The 19,922-nt window shown below is 40.9% G+C and overlaps 1 protein-coding gene across 1 annotated transcript in view; it reads left to right on the top strand.

Annotated features, from left to right (window-relative positions):
* The window catches only part of ITGB8 (integrin subunit beta 8), a 77,728-nt gene extending 59,926 nt beyond the window's left edge, over positions 1-17,802 (top strand). The window contains exons 8-14 of the mRNA XM_040964886.1: positions 1,709-1,798; positions 4,960-5,094; positions 7,387-7,792; positions 10,940-11,165; positions 11,980-12,086; positions 15,618-15,781; positions 15,875-17,802. Of these exons, the coding sequence (XP_040820820.1) occupies positions 1,709-1,798; positions 4,960-5,094; positions 7,387-7,792; positions 10,940-11,165; positions 11,980-12,086; positions 15,618-15,781; positions 15,875-15,997 (1,251 nt within the window). The 3' untranslated portion in view covers positions 15,998-17,802. The remainder of the gene's footprint in view (positions 1-1,708; positions 1,799-4,959; positions 5,095-7,386; positions 7,793-10,939; positions 11,166-11,979; positions 12,087-15,617; positions 15,782-15,874) is intronic.
* Positions 17,803-19,922: the final 2,120 nt, after the last annotated feature.

Below are 19,922 nucleotides of genomic sequence, written 5' to 3'. Positions count from 1 at the left end.
CCAAATTTTCTTAAAACCTGAAGTCCAGACTTTTAACATTTAAGAACTGTTGTCTTTGGAACTTTTGCCTCCCCTTTCTCTGAGTTTGAACACTTCCTGATTTTCCTATTGGCTACAGCAACTTCTCCCTACACTCTATAAAATTCTCCACTAAGTAAGAAGCCATGAATCCAGGTATAATTTTCATTGAATTCTCTGCAAAGTAAAGAATCAACAGACTGCAAAACCTGATAAATTCTTGCTATGAGTCCTCTGTGTACCTTCATAGGGCCTCCTGCTTTAAATGCCCAAGGATCATTGTTTAAAAGATTTATTTTTATTGCACAGTCAGATATAGAGAGGAGAAGGAGTAGAGATGAGGATCTTTCATCCAATGATTCACTCCACAAGCCACCACAATGACTGGAGCTGAGCCAATCCAAAGCCAGGAGCCTGGAGCCTCTCCAGTCTCCCATGCAGGTGCAGGGTCCCAAAGCTTTGAGCTGTCCTCAACTGCCCTCCCAGGCCACAAGCAGAGAGCTGAATGGGAAGCAGGGCTGCCAGGATTTTAGAACCAGCACCCATATGGGATCCCTGCATGTGTGAGGCAAGGACTTTGGCCCCTAGGCTATCATGTCAGGTCCACAAGGATCATTTTTTTATCCACCCCCTTTGATCTGAGTTATAACAGCCTTGTAATTTTTCTCCCTAATCTATCCTCCAAGTGGTGGCCAGGATGAGCTATTAAAATCACAAATGTACCCACAGAGCTCCCTCGAGATGAATGTTCTGGTGGCTCCCCTTGAGTTGCAGGACCAGAGCTCTGCTCGTGCTGTGTGCAGCCCCCTGCTCTCTGCTTGCATCAGTGGCCTCATGGCCCACCCTTGTTGACCTTACACTTGTTCCTCCGTCCAGACTTCCACTCCCCCTGTGCACATACTCTCGGGTCTGTTTCTTTCCTTCATTCCTTGGTGCTTGCTACCTGCTGCATCCCATGTCTGGATGTCCGTCTCATTCATCACTTGTTTAACTCTTTTTCATCTTCTCTGCTTCCCCCTTCCCCAACTCGGGTAGAACTGTAGGCCTCTCCTTGTTCTCATTTCATCCCTAGAAACACTTAGAACCCCTCTCCGAGATGTTTACTCATCTGCTTAAATAACAGCTACTTCTGTCTGTGAACATGATGTGTCATCCAATTGGCCCCTCACATTTCCAGGAGATCCTCGTGTGGGGCAGGAGTTCTGCAACATAGTCACATACGGTACATGAGAAAGAGTCTGACAACTAAAGCAGCATTAAAAAAAATGCCACATGAAATAACTTCTACATCACCAGCCTGCTCTGATCCTTTTAAATCATAGATGTGTTATGAGTCTCTAAGGGGAAGGCGTCAAACACAGAACTATTTCCCTCTCTGAACTCATTTCATGTTTAAAATTTTTTAGGGTATGCGTTCTGTGGAAGATATTTTGGGAAATGCTGATGCATGCTTTTAATTGGGTTTTTCGGTCGCCATGCTTACGCACACCCACCCACTCTCACATATACACACACACACTCATTTCAGAAGTCATGTTTTGACTGCCATCCTAGATTGTGTCTCACCTTTTTCTTTCATGTATTTGGCCACCTTCTGATGAATGTGAGCAAGTTTAAATATTTGTTGGTTGTTATTCTTAAGTATTGCACCCTGTAGTCATTATATAACAGCTACTGGTATATCTTCTAGGACCTTCTACCCCTCCTGCCTGGCACCATTGCTGGTGAAATAGAATCAAAGGCTGCAAACCTCAACAATTTGGTGGTGGAAGCCTATCAGGTATGTGTTTATCACACCCCATTTCCTGCAAAAAAATTAATTCAGCCCTGACCTCTGAGTCAAGATATAAATTATACACACACACAGAGTGTCATATATATTCTTTAGTAAGCTATAAATGTGAAGAGTAGTAGTGGAAAGAACATTACAAATTAGGAAGCTGGAGCTTAGCTCTGGATTCACCACTAACTAGGAGTAATACTGGGAAATCACTCAGCTTCTGCCCCTATGAGTCCCCGTGGCAAGAAACTGAGACTAGGTTGGAGGCTGCTTCAATTTCCTTCCCAATCCAAAGTTGAAGAGGTCATTAAACCACGGCAATACAATGTACTTTATGACCAAGGCATTGCACAAGTTTCAACGTCAGCAAGTGAAAGAAACTGACACTACTACTTAAAGCAAGACTCCGCCAAAAAAAAAAAAAAAAAAAAACTGTACCATCCGAACACAGAGATTACTAAGAGGACCGTCGCATCGCTGTGATCAGCCGTTCATTCAACTAATTATGTGAACAGTTTCGTGTGAACGGTCTGATGAATAGAAACCTTCATATTCTCTTACTGCGTTGATGTTGATGCCCAGGAATTTAGCAAAACATCCGGTCTCTCACACTGGGTCATTTCTGCTTAGAACATGTTAAGATGTTTTTCATAATAAGAGGCTGTTGTTTTCATGCCACTAAGAATCAGTCATTTTCCGCAATATACTGCTTTTGACACCACACCTTTGACCTTTAATGCAAGTGTCAGAATTCTCTTTTTATGACTGTGCGAGTGGAAACTAAGGCACAAAGTGAAGCAAATTCAGCCAAGTGCACACAGTTCATGAACCAAGCAGCACCATCGGGGTCCCACGGCCTCACCTCTGGGCCCCAGGTGCTTCCTCCCGTGTGCCATCACCTGTCTTTCCTTTTCATTCAGTGTGAAAAGATACACTTTGTTCCCTCTTGAATTTATGGAATGATTATAAAACTCATTCCCCCAATTTCTCCAACTGCCACCCCAACACGTGAACTTGAATAAATATTAGCCAAAGTATTACAAAAAAGCTTCAGGCTGCTTCCACCCTTCTCCAGGCAGCACCTGCCCCACACTGGGGTACAGAAAGGAAAGGCAGGATGTGGACACAATATGTAAATGAAGAACTTGTTTAAACTTTCTTTTCTTTTTTTTTTTTCAAAGAAAATAAATCTTGCTAGGTTTGTTTTTGCCAATGATTTTTCCTAAGTCTGAAAACTACACTTAATGAAATAAGAGAGTGCCTATTAAATTACATCTTTTTCTCAACCCTTCCAAAAGGAACTTAGGACTGGGATAAATATCTATAAAGATAAATCAAACAGTTACATAATTCACTTTCATCATAGTTATGTTCCTAGGGAGTCCAGATTAAAAAGGAGCTTATACTGTTAGCAGTTTTCTAAATTTTTATGGTATGAACCTGTTTTCTACCCCAATCAAGGTATATAAATTGACAAAGACTTACTTATATGTCACACTACACCAGAGCAAAAGGAAATGGCAACATTTGAGTTCAGGCTCATCACCGCCCCAGATAGATATGGGATGTCTTAGCCCATGATACTTTTGACTAGCCTTGAAGAGTGGACAAATTATAATCAATCTAATGAAAACAGATGAATCTAACTAATATCCTTATGGTGGGTGCTGCAATTACTTTGACTTCCATATTTCCAAAGTTCTGTTTTTATAGCACAGCAGATACAATTCATAATTCATTGAAGAATTATGCACTAGGGAAAAAAATGAACTCGAATTTTGGCACTGAAAGATATTAGAAGAAAAGCTAAGATTGTGTCTAGAACTTAATTTTTGTACTCCAAAGCTGGGTACAGTATTAGCAATTTATCTTTACACACATGGCTTATAAAACAATGATGTAACTGATTTAGGAATGTAGGAAAGTAGATTTTTAAGGGACAAGCTGGAAATACTTCTTGTCTTCATATGACATCAGAAGTTTTATTGATTTGCAAAAGTCATTCAATTAAGGGTTCTAATGTATGAGCTCCCTGGGATATACAAAATACAGCTGACAGAGTCTTATATAAATCAAATAACATTGAAAAAACTTGACAGAAGCATCTTGTTCTAAAGACGCAGTACCAGAAATCCAATGTCAGCCATGAATCAGTAAGCACACATCTCTCTCTGTTATACAGTTACACGAGAATTAGAAACCACTGCAATAGTTTTGTTTATACCTGCTGTTATTATCTCTTCATTAGTATATGCTTCAGGTTCCCTCCCTCCCCCATCTTTCATTTATAAGCCAAAAGATTTGAGCATGGAACAGACTCTTAGTTTGAGGACACAAGATACTCAATGATCTGAAATATGTATTTAAGGTAGCTATCCTCTGGAATTCAGATAGTTAGGGGGAAAGGAGCTTATTTATGTGCCTGATATGGAATACACATTAATAGATGCTAAATGAATAAGAATAAACATGATTAAATTCATGAATAAATGATTTTCTGCTCAGTAAGAGGTCCCATATGTTATTAAGAATTAGCACAAACTTGACTGACACAAGCAGGCCCCCAGTACTTGGCACAAAACAAGGGCCATTCATGCAGAACCGGAAGGGACAGCTGTCAGGTGCATTTTACACACATGGCTGCAGTATAAAAATGGTCTCCCTTGAACAGGTACCTCTTAGTGCTATGTCACTAAGACATTTCTGCTTTTGGTGACAGTCTGAAGTGTGAAAACTGAACTTTAGCAACTATGCCAGAGGCTCAGTCCAGCATTGCAGGATGTCAAAGTTGCCCATTTTTGATGAGCGAGGTGTTCTAGAGTTCTTCTTGAAAACATACATAAATATTATTGGATTGAAAGTGATTACCTTTGCAACACAAGCTGAGTGAGAAATTACTTTGAAGTGATTGAAATGTGGTCATGGAAAATACATGGGAAAATGGAGGCCTTTCAGTGCAGATCATCTAACCCTTTAGTATTTTACATGTCCTTAGGTTACTTGAGGGACACTCAGTTTTTATCATTCCTCTTAAGATAAGACACAGATCCTTGGGTTCTGCTAACATTTCAATCTAGTCTGATTTAATGAGCTTGACTCGGCTTCATTGCTTACGTCTGAAATGATCCTAAGGTGTAATTAAAAAAACAATGTCTCCACAGAAACTCATTTCAGAAGTGAAAGTGCAGGTGGAAAACAGGGTACCAGGCATCTACTTTAACATCACAGCCATCTGTCCAGATGGGGCCAGAAGGCCAGGCATGGAAGGATGCAGCAACGTGACAAGCAATAATGAAGTACGTGTGAGTGTGCTTTCTGACTTACAGACACTAAGTTGTTTGACATGCTAACTCATAGAAAAATCCAACCATGCTGAAAGTCTCTACTTCCACCTATTCCACCAACCCTATTTATACTCCAGGTATCTTTCATTGTCTCTTTACAATGTTCCTGATTGCTTAAACTCAATCATCTATTCCAACTCTCAAGTTACAGCAAGCAAATACTTTCCTTTCTCCCTTAATAACAGTGAGTAATACATTAAATACGTGTATTTAGTTCTTACTTGAAAGAGAGAAAGGGTGAACGAAAGAGGGACGAGGGGACAAGGGAGAGGAGGAAGGAGGGAGAGAGGCAAGTAAGGAGGAGGAAAGACATAAGGAGAGGGAGGGAGCAGAGTGGGGAGCAGGAAGAGAGGCGGGGAGCAAAATAGGGGAGCAGGAAGAGAGGGGAGAGAGATAGACATTACTCCCATTCAGTGGGTAATACCCCAAATGCCAGGGTTCCCATATGATGTGGAGGGCAGGGATCCAAGCCTAGCAACACCTGCTGCCTCCCAGAGTGCACCTGAACAGGAAGCTGAACTCAGAGCAAGGATGCAAACCCAAACCCAGGCCCTCTGCTTGGGATGCAGGTGTCTGTAGTGGAGACTTGCCTTGTATTTCAGTAAGTGGCTGAGACTATAGAATTTCTAATCCATGTTCCTTCCATCTCTATGGTGTTACAGTTTTGCTAATTACTTGAATGCTATGCTATTGGGGAAAAAAGTTATTGAATAAGAGAGAAGGCCCTATATTCTAAGATTAAGACAAGGGAAAAAAAAGAATTTTCCTTTCTCATTAATTAGAATATATTTTTCCATAATGGAAATTTTAGAATCTGTGGTAGTACTTATGTTTTTCCTGTGAGCTGTGTATTTTAAATTAATTATTGCAAGTTTCTAATCCTATGGTTTCCTCTATAATTACCCTCTGGATTTTGTTCAAAAGACATCATATAACAGTTTATAAAGTACACATATGATTCTCATTAGAGAGAGAAATTTCACTAGCAAAATGTCATACTAAAACAGGTTCTTATGAGTACTTCTTTCTTTCAAAATCTCAAATTTAGAAAAATCATTTTCCCGATTTATTCCTTTTTCCCCTTTTTCTTTGCCTGCATTGTTTATCTTCCTCAGCTTTCACCCAAGCAACATGACCAGTTCACCTCTCAGGAATACTAATTTGCTCTCCCTCCTAATTGTATCAAACCGAAGTTTTGTTCTACTGTGAATAATGACAGTGACCACATTATCCTGCACATCTGCTAATCCTTAACTACCTCCGACGTGATTTCAAGTACAAACCCACAGCACTGATCTTAATAGTATGAGGCTGATTCCAATTCCTTATGTGTACATAAACTTAAGTTTAAATATTATACATATTTAATTACATACATAGCAATTTAATGGACTTAGGTTTAATTCAAAAATATATAGCCAAATGTGATAAATTACTTGATGATGACAAGTTGGGTCACTATAAATAGATAAATCAAATCCACTGTGCTGCATACACACACACACACACACACACACACACACACACACACACACACACAGAAATAGAGCAAATGGAAACATTGAATACACAAGGATACTACTGTTTCAGAAGGGAAATCAGAGCTTGCCAGTCCAGCTCCCTAGCTCGGGAATAACTCCTCCTTCTGGACACAGGTTTAACCCTGCATTGGATTTGCAAGTTCAGAATGTGACGTCTACATCTTTTGTCCTTGAGTAATCAGAGAAAACTTTTTTTTTCCTGCACTGAAACCCTATACAAACCAACACTTAATTCTGACACTTTGCTTGGGCCCTTTAGCAAATAGGAACTAAAGAAACATCTCACCTCAGGATTTCACAATCAGAGAGCAGAGCCTTTGCTTGGGTTTGGTCAGTCTGTCTCTAGTGGCAGGTCCTAAGGAGACCTACATTTTTAGGACTGAATTCAGCAAGTGTCCTATTGTTTCCCATGTCAGCTAAGAAATGAATCATTAAAGGTGAGCGGAGGCTTTAGATAGGCTTAGTCTGTTTATTGGTACAGTATTGGCAATGAATAATCACTGCTAATTTAACCTTAATTCTATTAGCTAGAAAACAAATGACACTGGAAAAGGAAACTGTGCCTACTTAGGAAAGAGATTCGTGTTCATTTTGTCAGACTCATTTCTTTAGGATAATGTTTTGTTGATTCAAATATTATGAACAGATATAATATTGATCACCAAAGAATCAAGGTGTACCAAATGTATGTCCCCTGATTCAGGTACTTTTGAATGTAACCGTTACCATGGAAAAATGCAGTTTCACTGGAGGGAAGAATTATGCAATCATCAAGCCTATTGGTTTCAACGAAACCAGTAAAATCCACATCCACGGGGACTGTGGCTGTCGGTGTGAGAACAGCAGAGGCCAGGCCGGGAAATGTGCAGAGGAGATGTTTCTGGATCCTGTGTGTCCCCAGTGCGATGAGAGAAGGTGTCCTTTGGAGCAAGGGCAGGCCCCTGCTGAGGGCTGCACCTCCCACGAAGGTCAACCTGTGTGTAGTGGCCGAGGAGTCTGCGTTTGTGGAAAGTGTTTATGTCACAAAATGAAGCTCGGAAAGGTGTATGGGAAATACTGCGAAAAGGATGACTTTTCCTGTCCGTATCACCATGGCATTCCGTGCGCCGGTGAGTATGAGTGGGCACAGCTCACGTAGGTCAAAATACCCTCCAGTCGCATCTTTACATGTGCCCACCAGTCATTAATTCTCAGTGTGCATTCTCTGTGGACTTCACAAAGTCTGATCTATACCCCACATGTTGATATTTATGTTCCAACTTACTTTATACAGGAAACACTTTTAAAAATAAAGTGGACTGCCATTTCTATGTATTCCTGGGTCTTGGAAAGATAGATACCTGCAAGAGAAATGGCTGATGATGGCTGACACATGTTCTGCAACAATCAGATTCTCTCCTAAAAAAATGCAACTAACTCTGGTGGATGATCACTCCTTCTAGTTCACTCAGAGGATTTTTTTCCATGTCAGAATAAATGGAAAGTGAGGTATAAAAATACACTTTTCACCCACTGGAAAATTCTTCATGCATAATTGTAGCTGATGTGAGTCTGCAGCAGTTTAGACCTTTCCAGCTTATTCTTGGAACACCACCACCAATAGAATTGCCAAAGAAGAGCATTCTTCAGGAAAATTCTGGTTTACTAAGTAATCTAGAGGATTAGCACTTAAGGCCACACACAGACCAAAATGAAATTGAAATATCAAAATTACTGTGAGCTAATTACATTTACTGCCACCTAGGGGTTAGATGCCAGAAATCTATACACATTTGAAAATTAAAGTGAAATATTATTTTTAAATGAATTAAAAACTGTCATCTGACGTCTGGGAAAACTTCCCTGTCACCATGTGCTAAATCTACTTATTATTATAAACACTTTTTAAGATTTTCACCTAGCAGCTATTTGTAACATCACTGATGATCAGAAATATTTTGGTGCCATACACATAAGAAAAGTAACCAAGTTATGACAAATACATTTCCTATTCTCATCAGCTCAAAGTTGACTTAAATCATCCAGAAGTGTGATGGCAAATTGTCTCTGCAGTCTAGTGTGTACCCAGAATATTTTAAACCCCAAGCATTTTATTCGGCTGAACTAGCATTGTGAATAGCATGAATTCTATTTCTGGATGATGTAGGAATGAATCAGCAGCTTGTCTACTGCACGCTATAGAGATGAGAACTGCTGTCTCCCATACAGCTTTCAGATACAGTGAGGATCCAAGACTGGCTACAGGAAAATATCCAAGCTTAAAGTCCTCAGCATCCCAGCTGACTTTGGCCCTGATGAGCCACAGGCAGCGAAGATGTGCTTTGAATTGTTTGTCTCGGGGCACACGCGGTAGAGCTGACATGCGTTTTCTCGACTCATTTCCTCTGGGAATGCAAGCACGTGTTCGCAGGTCAGCTGGCCAGGATTTGGCTCACCGCCTGTACCACGGAGCAGAGGTTGGCACATGTTTGTTTGTCCTGCAGTTCATTAGTTTGACACTCAGCAAAATTCAGCTAATGCTGCAGTGCACTCTGCAATAGCCCGCACTGTGAGGGATGGGGAGAGTGAGGAAAGGAAAGAGTTATGGAAGGTCACAGGCAGAGGTAAGATGGGGAGGATGAAAGGAAGATGGGTTGATTTGTGTCCACAGATATTTAAGAAACACCGTACAGCACGGTGGCCTAGTGTCTAACAAGCACTCACAAGCACTGGGGTCCCATATAGGTGCCGGTACATATCCCGGCAGCCCCACTTCCCATCCTGCTCTCTGCTTGTGGCCTGGGCAAGCAGCCAAGGACAGCACAAGATCTTGGGACCTTCCACCCACTTGGGAGATCTGAAAGAAGCTCCTGGCTCCTGTCTTTGGATTGGCTTAGCTCCAGCTATTGTGGCCACTTAGGTAGTGAATCGATGTATGGAAGATCTTCCTCTCTGTCTCTCCTCCTCTCTGTATGTCTATCTGCCTTTCCAATAAGAATCAAAATAAATATTTAAAAAGTTTTTTAGAAAAAAAAACACTATATTACACAGCAAAATACAATTCCCTTAAGTTACTAGTTCCCTCAATAAAGTAGCCACAATTGAACATGATAAAGTATAGATACCTAGCATTTCCTCAACCTGCTTGTCTACTAAGTATCCCCTTCCCCAGGACTCCATATACATGCCATTTTCCTTTTTTCTTTTTCATTCACAACCTAGTGAGGGCTCCCAGCATGTATTAACGCAGGCTCCCTCAATCTTCTAAACAAAACACAGTGGAATCTTACTCATCCAACAAAAGCATGAAATCTTGTCATTTGCAACAAGATGGATGAAAATGGAAGCCATCATCAAGTTAAGCAAAGGACACCAAGCACGGAAAGACAAGCATCCCATTTCACTCATATTTTGGGGCAAACAGATGGTGATTTCATAGAAGAGAGGGAACTGGGGAGGAGGGCTGTGGGGCGCTTAATTAAGGGTGCTAGGTCATTGCTAGATCAGAGTAAGAAAATCTTTGAGTCTATTGTATGGTACTGTGCAGTGGCTATAGATAAAGCTAATATACTGGATGACTCTCAAAAACACACAAGCTGGAAGACAAACCTTTAGTTACTTTTACCATAAGGAAATGTTCCATGTTTGAACAAATACACATAGTAGGCCTGAGAGGACAATTCAAATGTATGCGTAGGCTGTAGTGCCTTACAAACACATATATTTTTGTCTGTGCATTTTTAAACTATTTTTAATGCACTGAAGATATGAAAGGATTAGTCTACTTCCCATTATCTTCAAGCTGGGCTTAGAGGCAAGAATCGCTAGTTTGCCTCCCAGTCTTCAAAGCTGTGCTGGACTATATAGTAACAGTGTGACTGAGGGACCAGAATATGGAAACCATTACCCAAGCACTCTTATTTTATTGAATTCAAATTAGACAGCATGGAATCGGGCTCTGTGGCTCCTTTATATTTGCATGTCTTATTTAGTACTGTGCAAAGGGCACTCGAGGAACTGGGCCATCAATGACTCAGGGTCATCCTTCACACATGTTAGCACCAGGCATTAGCATGGGGAAACCATCTATAGCAGAATGGCTCAGAAAAATGTCACCTGTAAGTCCTGGCTTCATACCTGTTGTTCAAACAGTAAATGATGCTGTGCTGCCTCACTCAAGCATCGAGGGGTCTCGAAGGAGACAGGATAGGAAGCCACATTTGGAAGCTCATGGCAGAGTGCATGGGTTCTGAGCTCCCGGGATGTCTGTGTTGCAGGGCATGGCGAGTGTGAAGCAGGGCTGTGTCGATGCTTCAGTGGCTGGGAAGGTGACCGCTGCCAGTGCTCGACAGCCTTGGCCCAGCACTGTGTCAATTCCAAGGGCCAAGTGTGCAGTGGAAGAGGCACGTGCGTGTGTGGCAGGTGCGAGTGCAGTGATCCCAGGAGCATCGGCCGCTTCTGTGAGCACTGTCCCACATGTCCTACAGCCTGCAGTGAGAACTGGTAGGATTTCCCAAACTCCATTAAGTCCTCATTGATCGTGCTTTACTTTTCTTAGTTTTTCTTTGTCTTAGCCTGGTAGATTCCCATGATCACACTAAAAAGAATTGAATGCTGAATTTTAGAAATTAGGGAGACTGAGATTCCAAACCTTTTGTCACAAGTGATTTTGAATGTGTTTTCTCTGGCCTTAGGTCTTCTGATTGCTTGATTATAAGGGTTTTCCAGCTTATTGTTACCTCGTTGTAATCCAAGATAAATTTTAGTATTTTCTGTGCTTCTGTTTACTGATACTGAAAATTATATTTATCACAATCATTGTTATAAATTGCCATATAAAAGTTAAATTCTTCATATATAAACATCACCTTTATGCAAGGCACATGGCAATCACAGAATAAACATTAGCTGTCATTACTCTATTTTACTGGTAAAAGATGACAGTGGTTATGAAGTCCTCAGAAAATGATTAATATGATTAATGAAGGTGACATTATAATGTTGTGTCAATAACTAATTTCCCAATAGCAATTTGAGACCTAATCAAAGAACCAATGATATTGTGCCTCATGTTTTGCTTTATTCAATTTGAAAACATTCACTTTCTCAAAGCAGTAGCTCAAGCCGTTGTTTCTGAATGAGGCATGGTCAGTTGGTTGGATGATGTAGAACCACTCACCTAGTGAGTTATTTCTTATGAAGCTGTTAAAACTGGAAATGTCTGGCCATGACTGTGCTATTGTTTTTCCCTCAGAAAATTTGACTGTTTACCCTGTATTTAAAGGATAAATGTTTTCACTTCCCTTTTCTCCTTCAGGAATTGTGTGCAATGCCTTCACCCTCACAATCTATCCCAGGCTATACTTGATCAGTGCAGGACCTCATGCGCTTCCCCAGAACAGGCTTATCTGGAGCAAGTGTCAGGTAAGCCCCTGCTGCAGGATCCTGGCATTAGGGGACGGTGTTTGATGGACACAGAGAGCCAGCCCCCACTCAAGGCACCTGCAGTCTCAGCCCTACTTCTGCTAACATACACCCCGAGAGGCAGTTGGTGATGCTTCCATTCCTTGCATTCCTGCCAGTCCGAAGAAATACCCAAATGGAGTCCTGGGTTCCTGGCTTCAGCTTGGGCCAGCAGAGCACTGTTGCAGGCATTTGAGTAGTAAACCAGTAAATGCTAGTGTCTGTCTGTCTGTCTGTCTCCCTCTCTCTCTCTCTCTCTCTTTTTAAAAATCTTTTCAAAATCAAAGCAGTGAAGAGTATAGAACTATGTCACTCCCATAAATAAATAAATAAATAAATAAATAAATAAATAAATAAGATCTCATAATTAACCATGCTGAAAAAAAGACTGGCTTCGATTTCTCTTTCATTATGAAGAATTGTTTTACTTTTTAAACAATTTGAGTTATCATTCTACAAAAAAAGTGTATAATTTGTATGTGCAATGTAATGAGGCTTCAACTCAGTTTCTTAAGTCTTCCTTAGAAGATGTGCCAGAACAATTGACAAGGTGTCCCTTCTCACCTGCATGACAGGAGTCCCAGAATAGGAGTGCCTATTCTTCCATGAGGGGCATCCAAATTCATTGTCAAGAGATGTTTCAGGGAGCCAAAAATCGGAGTCTCCCATGTAGATTCATCTTCATACTCGTTGTTTTCCTTCTTGAGGCAAATTTGCATTCAGTTCCTCATATCTAAGCAACATTCACTGTCACATTTCACCTGAAGCCAAAACATTCCCAATAGCAATGATCTGCTTTTGAAAAAAAAAATGCAACTCCAAAATGGCCATTTCTTCCTGGTGCTTTTCATTCTGGTGTAAACATGGTTAAGGGTTATCCAGGAGACACAGTAAAAGGAGTATGGAACTTGCAGCCTGCAGACATTTGCTTAGGGTCCTTAGCATTGCTATTTAAGAAATATCAGTCCCCAGGGCCACTGCTTGCCATGTCAGCATCCTCCAACAGAAAGCCTGTTCCCAACAACACCTGCTTCCCATCCAGCTCCCTACTGATGCTCCTGGAAAACAGTAGAAGACAGCCCAGGTCGGGGGCCCTTACACACAGGATGGAGTTCGTTCCTGGCTTCTATCTAGCCCAGCTGATTACTGTAGACATTTAAGGGACAGTAGATAGAAGATCTCTCTATGTGTGTGTATATGTGTGCACACACATACAGGGATGTACATTATATATATACAATCCTCTCTCTGTCATTCTGCCTTTCCAACAAATAAATATAAATCACTTTCGAAAGAGAACCATCAGCCCTCTTGCAAAATAGCATCTGTCAAGTAGGAAGTGAGATCCACTTCCAAGGGCTGTAAGGCATGAAGTGAGTCCATGAACATGAATGTGGGCTCTAAAGATGGCACAGAAAGGACAGACATGCATGAGAGCTGTGCCCACAACGCACGGAGCCAACTTTGCACAGGTGCACAGCTTGAGCCGCATTCGAAGGAAACCTTGAAACTGTCTCCATTGAAAACTTTCCTACACCCCAGTCTGCAAGAAAAGGCTATCTTTTGGAGAGATTGTGCACCAGAGTAAACTTTCTCCGGGACTTTCAGTTTTCCATTGCAAACGCACTGATCTTAGCCCGTAATGGATTTGGCTCCAAAAAGAATCCATGTGCCGCCAGCTGGGCCTACAATGATCACTGGAGAAAACCGAGTGCCTTTTCTAACAAATAGGATCCTCGCTATCAACATGTCATTTATCATGTTCAGTAAACATTTCTCTGATGTAAGTGTTGTCACCAAAAAAAAAAAAAAAATCCCTTAAAGTATCGTAGGGAAAGCCCTGGCCTGACAAAAACTAAGCATGGACCAGAGGTGGCAAGGTGGTAAATATTTGACAACCCCTTCCATAACCACATTTTTAAAAGTGGACCCAGAAGTATTGCTAACCTATCAGAGACTTCTCTGAAATGTGCCAGTAGCTAAGGAGATCCCCTCCCCTACACAACTATTAGGCAAGGAGAAGGAAAAGGCATCCATGAGGCACCTCTGAGATCTAGCCATTCAGTCACACTTACAGGGTGTTCTGGCCAAACTCCTGCCAGGCAGGAAGCCAGAGAGTGGGATCCAGCCACGTGCCCACTCTGACCATCTGCTCTGGCTGGTTGAGTGGTCTGAAGTCAGCCAAGGAAAATGACAAAAGGCATGCATGTGGTGACCCCAAAGGTCACTGAGGAAGACTCGGGAAACTACATTTTTGAGAGAGCCCTTGGGGAGTCCCTTAATAGCAGAAGACTGTATAGGCATTTAGGGTTCCTATTCCAACAGCAGCAATAGGGTCTGCCTTTGAACTCTCTCTTCCAAGGTATCTTATGACTGATCAGAAATAACTTGAAAGCCCTAATCAGTCTCCCCGCCCCCTCCGCCCAAAGAGGATCCCTTCCCCTTCACCATCAAGAGCTCACGTGGTCATCACTGGGAATTCTGACTCTGATTCCCCATAACGAGAGACACGCTCTTCCATGCCTTGGCCAGTATCCCCATTGGACTCCCTCTTGCAGACTTCTGACCTTCAGACAAGGTCCCCCATGTCTGGAGAATAGGCAGAGGCACAAATGCCGCTTTAGCCAGGAAGTCATTTTATGCATCTGGGGCAGCTGTTGAGTTCTGTGGAATACTTGCCTATTGTGCAACTGCGTTCCCCTCCGATGAGAGTAATAACCTCTGGCAACATCCAAGGCTGCAGGCTTTTCGAGGACGATTTGCCGAGGGCCTGATGCTAACACAGACCTCTTCATTCTGCTCTCTTTCCCTCTTCTAACTGGAAATCTTTTGTTCTTTGTGGGGGAGGGGGACAGGCGAAGGAGTGGGATTTCTAACAGAAAATAGAGTAGGTTTGGTTAGCAGACAAGTGAAAAGGAAATTAATAAAATTGAGGAAGCAATCTGAGTATTGTTCTAACTTGGACACTGCTATTTCCTGGAGAAGCCACATGCGTCAAAATAAGGCAAACCTACCCTGCAACTTCAGAGGAAACATTTATTCATTTGCTACAGGAGTACTGAGTGTAGATTCTGTAGCTGTTTACTCTCTTTTCCATTACTGGTGTGTTCAAGGAAATAATAGGAGAAGCAAACGCTCATGCCTAAAGCTATTAGATAATTATTTAAAATCCTATTTTTCCACTTAGTGATCAACAGTAAACACTGCAGAAAACATCCTTTTCTCTGTTTTGGGTAAAATTATGTTTGGTCAAGGGATCTGCATGCATTCTAGTTAACACAAGTAAAGCATCAAGCTACACAAAAACAATTAATACTGTTATTGAATCCCATTACCATGAGCTAGCAGTCATGTCATGTCAATCCCCTGTTTTTAAAAATGCAGATTTGCCAATCTCTCTGCTCCTGTTAAGTGAACTGTGAAGATAATTTGCTGGGTATCATCTTAGATTTGCTCATTCTGGTTTTTAACCCATGTATTTGTTCATTACAGAATGTTTCTCTAGTCCAAGCTACTTGAGGATATTTTTCATCATATCCATAGTCACATTCTTGATTGGGTTGCTTAAAGTCCTGATCATTAGGCAGGTGATACTACAATGGAGTGGTAGTAAAATCAAGTCCTCCTCAGATTACAGAGTGTCAGCAGCAAAAAAGGTGAGTGGCCAGCAAACAAATGCTGCTAGCGCCCTGTTGTCTAGCTATGGTATTTAGGGCTTTTATTAACAAGACTGTCTCTTCTTTGTCAAGGATAAGTTGATTCTGCAAAGTGTTTGCACAAGAGCAGTAACCTATCGACGTGAGAAACCTGAAGAAATAAAATTGGATATCAGTAAACTACATGCTCATGAGACGTTCAGGTGCAACTTCTAAAAAAAAAAAAAAAACATCTAAAAAAAGGCTTTGTGGGAAACTGATTGTTCAGTCACTGTCCCCACAAAGGGTCGCTGTAGAAGTCACAGCAGGAGCCTGATTGTTCCAAATCCATTGCTGATTGGACTCCAGGGAAGGCTGAGGAGGATGCTGGTGGTCTGCGACTCACATAGCTGCTGAACTTTTCAGAGAAACATGTCTTACTACTGTTGGACACTAGTGTCGTCGTAGCACTTTACTGTAATATATAACTTATTTAGATCAACCTAGAATGTAGATCATGTGAAGAGCACTGGTTACACTTTATAGGTACTGCCATTCCCATGCGTCCCAGAGAGGGGGTGGGGGGGAGCAATGCTGTCAGAGAACTGCATTGTGTCACTACAAGGGTACAGTCATCTCTGTATCGATTATGCAGGAGAAAAATACATTCTGGTTGTTAACACCAGATCTTATTCGCTAACGTTGCCAAACGTTTCAACCAACTGGCAATGACTGAACAAGAACTGCTAGATGAATAGACAGTGCGTCAGAGGTCAACAGCTAGAACCTTAATCTTAGAACATATTGCTTTTGGAAACTGTGTAGTTCAATGCATGTTTTGTTTATCTTTTCTCCAAGATGGATGCAAATTCTAACAGTCTCCTCTTTGCCTTTGTATCTTGTTTTCCTCCCTTACAGGAGAAGTTTATATGTTACAAATGACTGGATTAAATAAGTGCTAAGTTACTACTGCCATAGAAAACTAATTATACAATGTCACTTTATTAGAACACAGGTTTTAAAAGCGGAATGCTAAGAAGGGACACTGTCAATGCCTAAACCTGAAACGCTAGCAGACCTAGAGCTTGGATTTTTCTTACCTGGTAAACTGGATGAACTGTATAACCACTTCATTTGTCTAACCATTAAGTGAAAATCCACAAGATCTTCAGAAGTTCTGCCTCAAGCAATTGAATGAGTTTTCTCACATTTTTGCATGCAAAAAGATGTTAGCAGTTTTCTGGGTTTGTTTGCTTGTTTGTTTTCACTACAAGCTCTATTTACCCTTCAATGCAGCCTGGAAAGACATGTTTTCTCTGGTTCATCCCAACCATACTCGCCAGAATTCATAAAAACACAAAATCAGAGGAGGGTGGTGATATCTTAGAAATAAGGTCACTCGCCCACCAGCTTTCTAGTGAACCAGGGAACTGAGGGTCCGGAAGATGTCTGAAAACACATCCAACTGATTAAATGACAGCATTAGGAAAGAGCTTCTGTCTTCTTATGGCCAGGCCAGTGTTTGTTGCACAATGTCACGCTACCTCTTTAAGATACTCAATTGGCAAGTATTTCTCAACTGAAGTCTTAGCTATGTAAGAGAAAATTTCCAGGCAACACTGAAGTGAGTAATTCACATGGAATGGCCCATAACTGGCTTCCAATATTTCCTGCTCATCAGCTTGAAGGGGGCTGTAAGATGGTTAGTCCCCCAGGGAAATCTATGCTCTCCACAGCCTGGACGAACCATGCCCCTGCCCGTTGTCCCAAATCCATCCCACCAGAGCCTGGATAAATCATGCCCCTGCCCATTGTCCCATGCATAGCTTAAAGCCTCAATAAGGAGGCCGTGAGCTCCTCCTTTCCAAAGCAAACATCTTCACAATTTCTCTATTCCTGCAGACTTGGTCAGTCTGAGTGGACTGGCTGGTCATCTAACAGTCGTGTGTACAGGTCAGTTTTGCCTCTGACCATGAAGAGATTAACATAAAACACCTTCTAAATGGTTCCCCAGATTTGCTGACTTCTGGGACTTGACCTAAAGTCCTAGATAACTGCATTTCGGTGAAGTCTAACCTCCATCCTCTACTCTACCTTGGAGAGGACCAAAAAAAAAATCTTGAGGGTTCTAGAGCCAGTTGCACAACAGCCCTCCAGCTGTGCTTGACAGCCATGCGAGGAGGATAGCACATGGCACTGCACTTCCTTCCTCAGGAGGGTGACTGTGGACATTGGCCAAGTTTGGCACTGTGACTTACTTACGTGAGAAACCTTTGATCACTCAAGATCACGTAAAAATCATAATTATATCCTGTCACACATAGCATCCTTTAAAAAAAAAAGAAAAAGGAAAACAGTGGGTCCCTGACAACTCCAGAAATGCAAAGAAGTGGGAGGTATCCAGGGTTAAAATGCTATTTAAAAAAAAATCGCATTGGTCACAAGCAGTAAATGAATTTCCACATGAAATGAACTGTTCATAGAGTGTAATAATATGAAATCCTTTTTAAATCCCAAGATGTGTATTTTTATACCCTGTCCAGTTTGCCCTAACTGCATAGTAGATCGACCAAGGGTGTGACCCAAGGAAGGCCAGACTTCCTCAAAGATGACTCAATGCTCATTGGTGACTGTCATTACGCTCATGCTGTCAGTGCTTGCTTTGTTTAGTTAACTTAAAGAACTAATTCATAATGAGTTTAGGGTTTATCTTACTTGAATAATAGATATTTTTCTATATAATTGTTTGCTAAAAGAGGATTAATATTTGACTAGTTAGAATTAGTTAAAAGATGAGGGGACACAGGGTATTCATAGATAACATAATTCATGTATACAGAGCCAACTTTCAACTACTACAACTATGGGAGCCTTTTGAGGGGTTTTTTGTTGTTGTTTTGTTTGTTTTGTTTTTTGATAGTAAGCGCAACTACAAAAATGTTTAGGTTGCTAACACATTTTAGAACTTAAACATCATTTTTGGTATGGCAGCATTTTGTGCCCTAAAGAATGTAATGACTTAGAAATGTGCCATGCATACACTACAACACAGCAGTATCGTCTGATTTCTCTGGCAACATCGTTACACTGCAGTGCACTCGCCTTGGTAGACATTTGCTGTATTTTTGGAACTTTGCTAACATTTATTAAGTCTTAGACATTCTCTGAAATATCCAAAAATTCACTAAAAGTCTGAATCTCTGCAAACGTAATAAATGTATCTAGAGACAATTTTTTCCAATGCAAACTGAAATAGAATAATAAAATAATGGATCGATGCATAAGATGCATCACTTCACAGAATAATAAATTCCCAAGATTTTACAAATATTTACTTAATCTGAACTGAGGACATTCACAAGGTACTGAAGTGTGTCATGGTAGGCCATGGAGAGGATTCCGCCACCTGACTCTATTCCTTTTGGTACCTGGTAACACAGATTACACTCAGTGGCTTTTCCTTCCTTTCCTTGTCCCAGTTTTTTCCTACTCACAGTTCCCAAGATGTTGCCCTAAAGCTTCAAGCTCAGCGGATGTAACTGTGGAAAATAACTGAATCGAATGATAGAATGAACTTTTTTATTTCGAAGCATCTTACCTATTTTAAAGCTAGCCATTTCTGACTTTGAATTGTTTAAAATTTTTACCAACTGAATTTCTTTCCAATTTGAAGGATTTGAGATACATGTTTTCATAAGAGTATCATGCAAAATACAGTTACCAGGGAGCTCAATTATGTACAATTTCTGTTCTGTTTTCTGCACTCGTATTTCAGTTATGGCTGTTCAAGTCAGTCATGACCTTAAGAACTTCATTCCTCCAAAGCAAACCGAGACATATTTTCAAAATATATAGAAAACTGACATCTTGCAAGTTCTTCTTTTGTCTTATAATTCCACTGTAACAAATGAACTGTAAGTAATTGTACATTCCCATATTTATATTTCACAGAGTCTAAGACATCCATTTTTTTCCATTGAACATCTGAAATTGTGATCTGTCTTGCAATTGTTGGCATCTGCAGTTGGTGCCATGTACAATATTGTGCTTAAATAAATATTACACTAAATCCAGATTCACTGAATGTTTGTGACTGTAAGGGCATTTCTTATAAATGTTGGTGAACTCACATATGATAATATGTGAAGCCAATTTTCAGTAC

This window comes from Ochotona curzoniae, unplaced genomic scaffold (genome assembly GCF_017591425.1).
Source record: "Ochotona curzoniae isolate NIBS_2020 unplaced genomic scaffold, NIBS_Ocur_1.0 scaffold_3835, whole genome shotgun sequence".
Lineage (NCBI taxonomy): Eukaryota > Metazoa > Chordata > Mammalia > Lagomorpha > Ochotonidae > Ochotona > Ochotona curzoniae.
The sequence above is the reverse complement of the archived record's forward strand: the minus strand, read 5'-3'. Positions and strand labels throughout refer to the sequence as shown.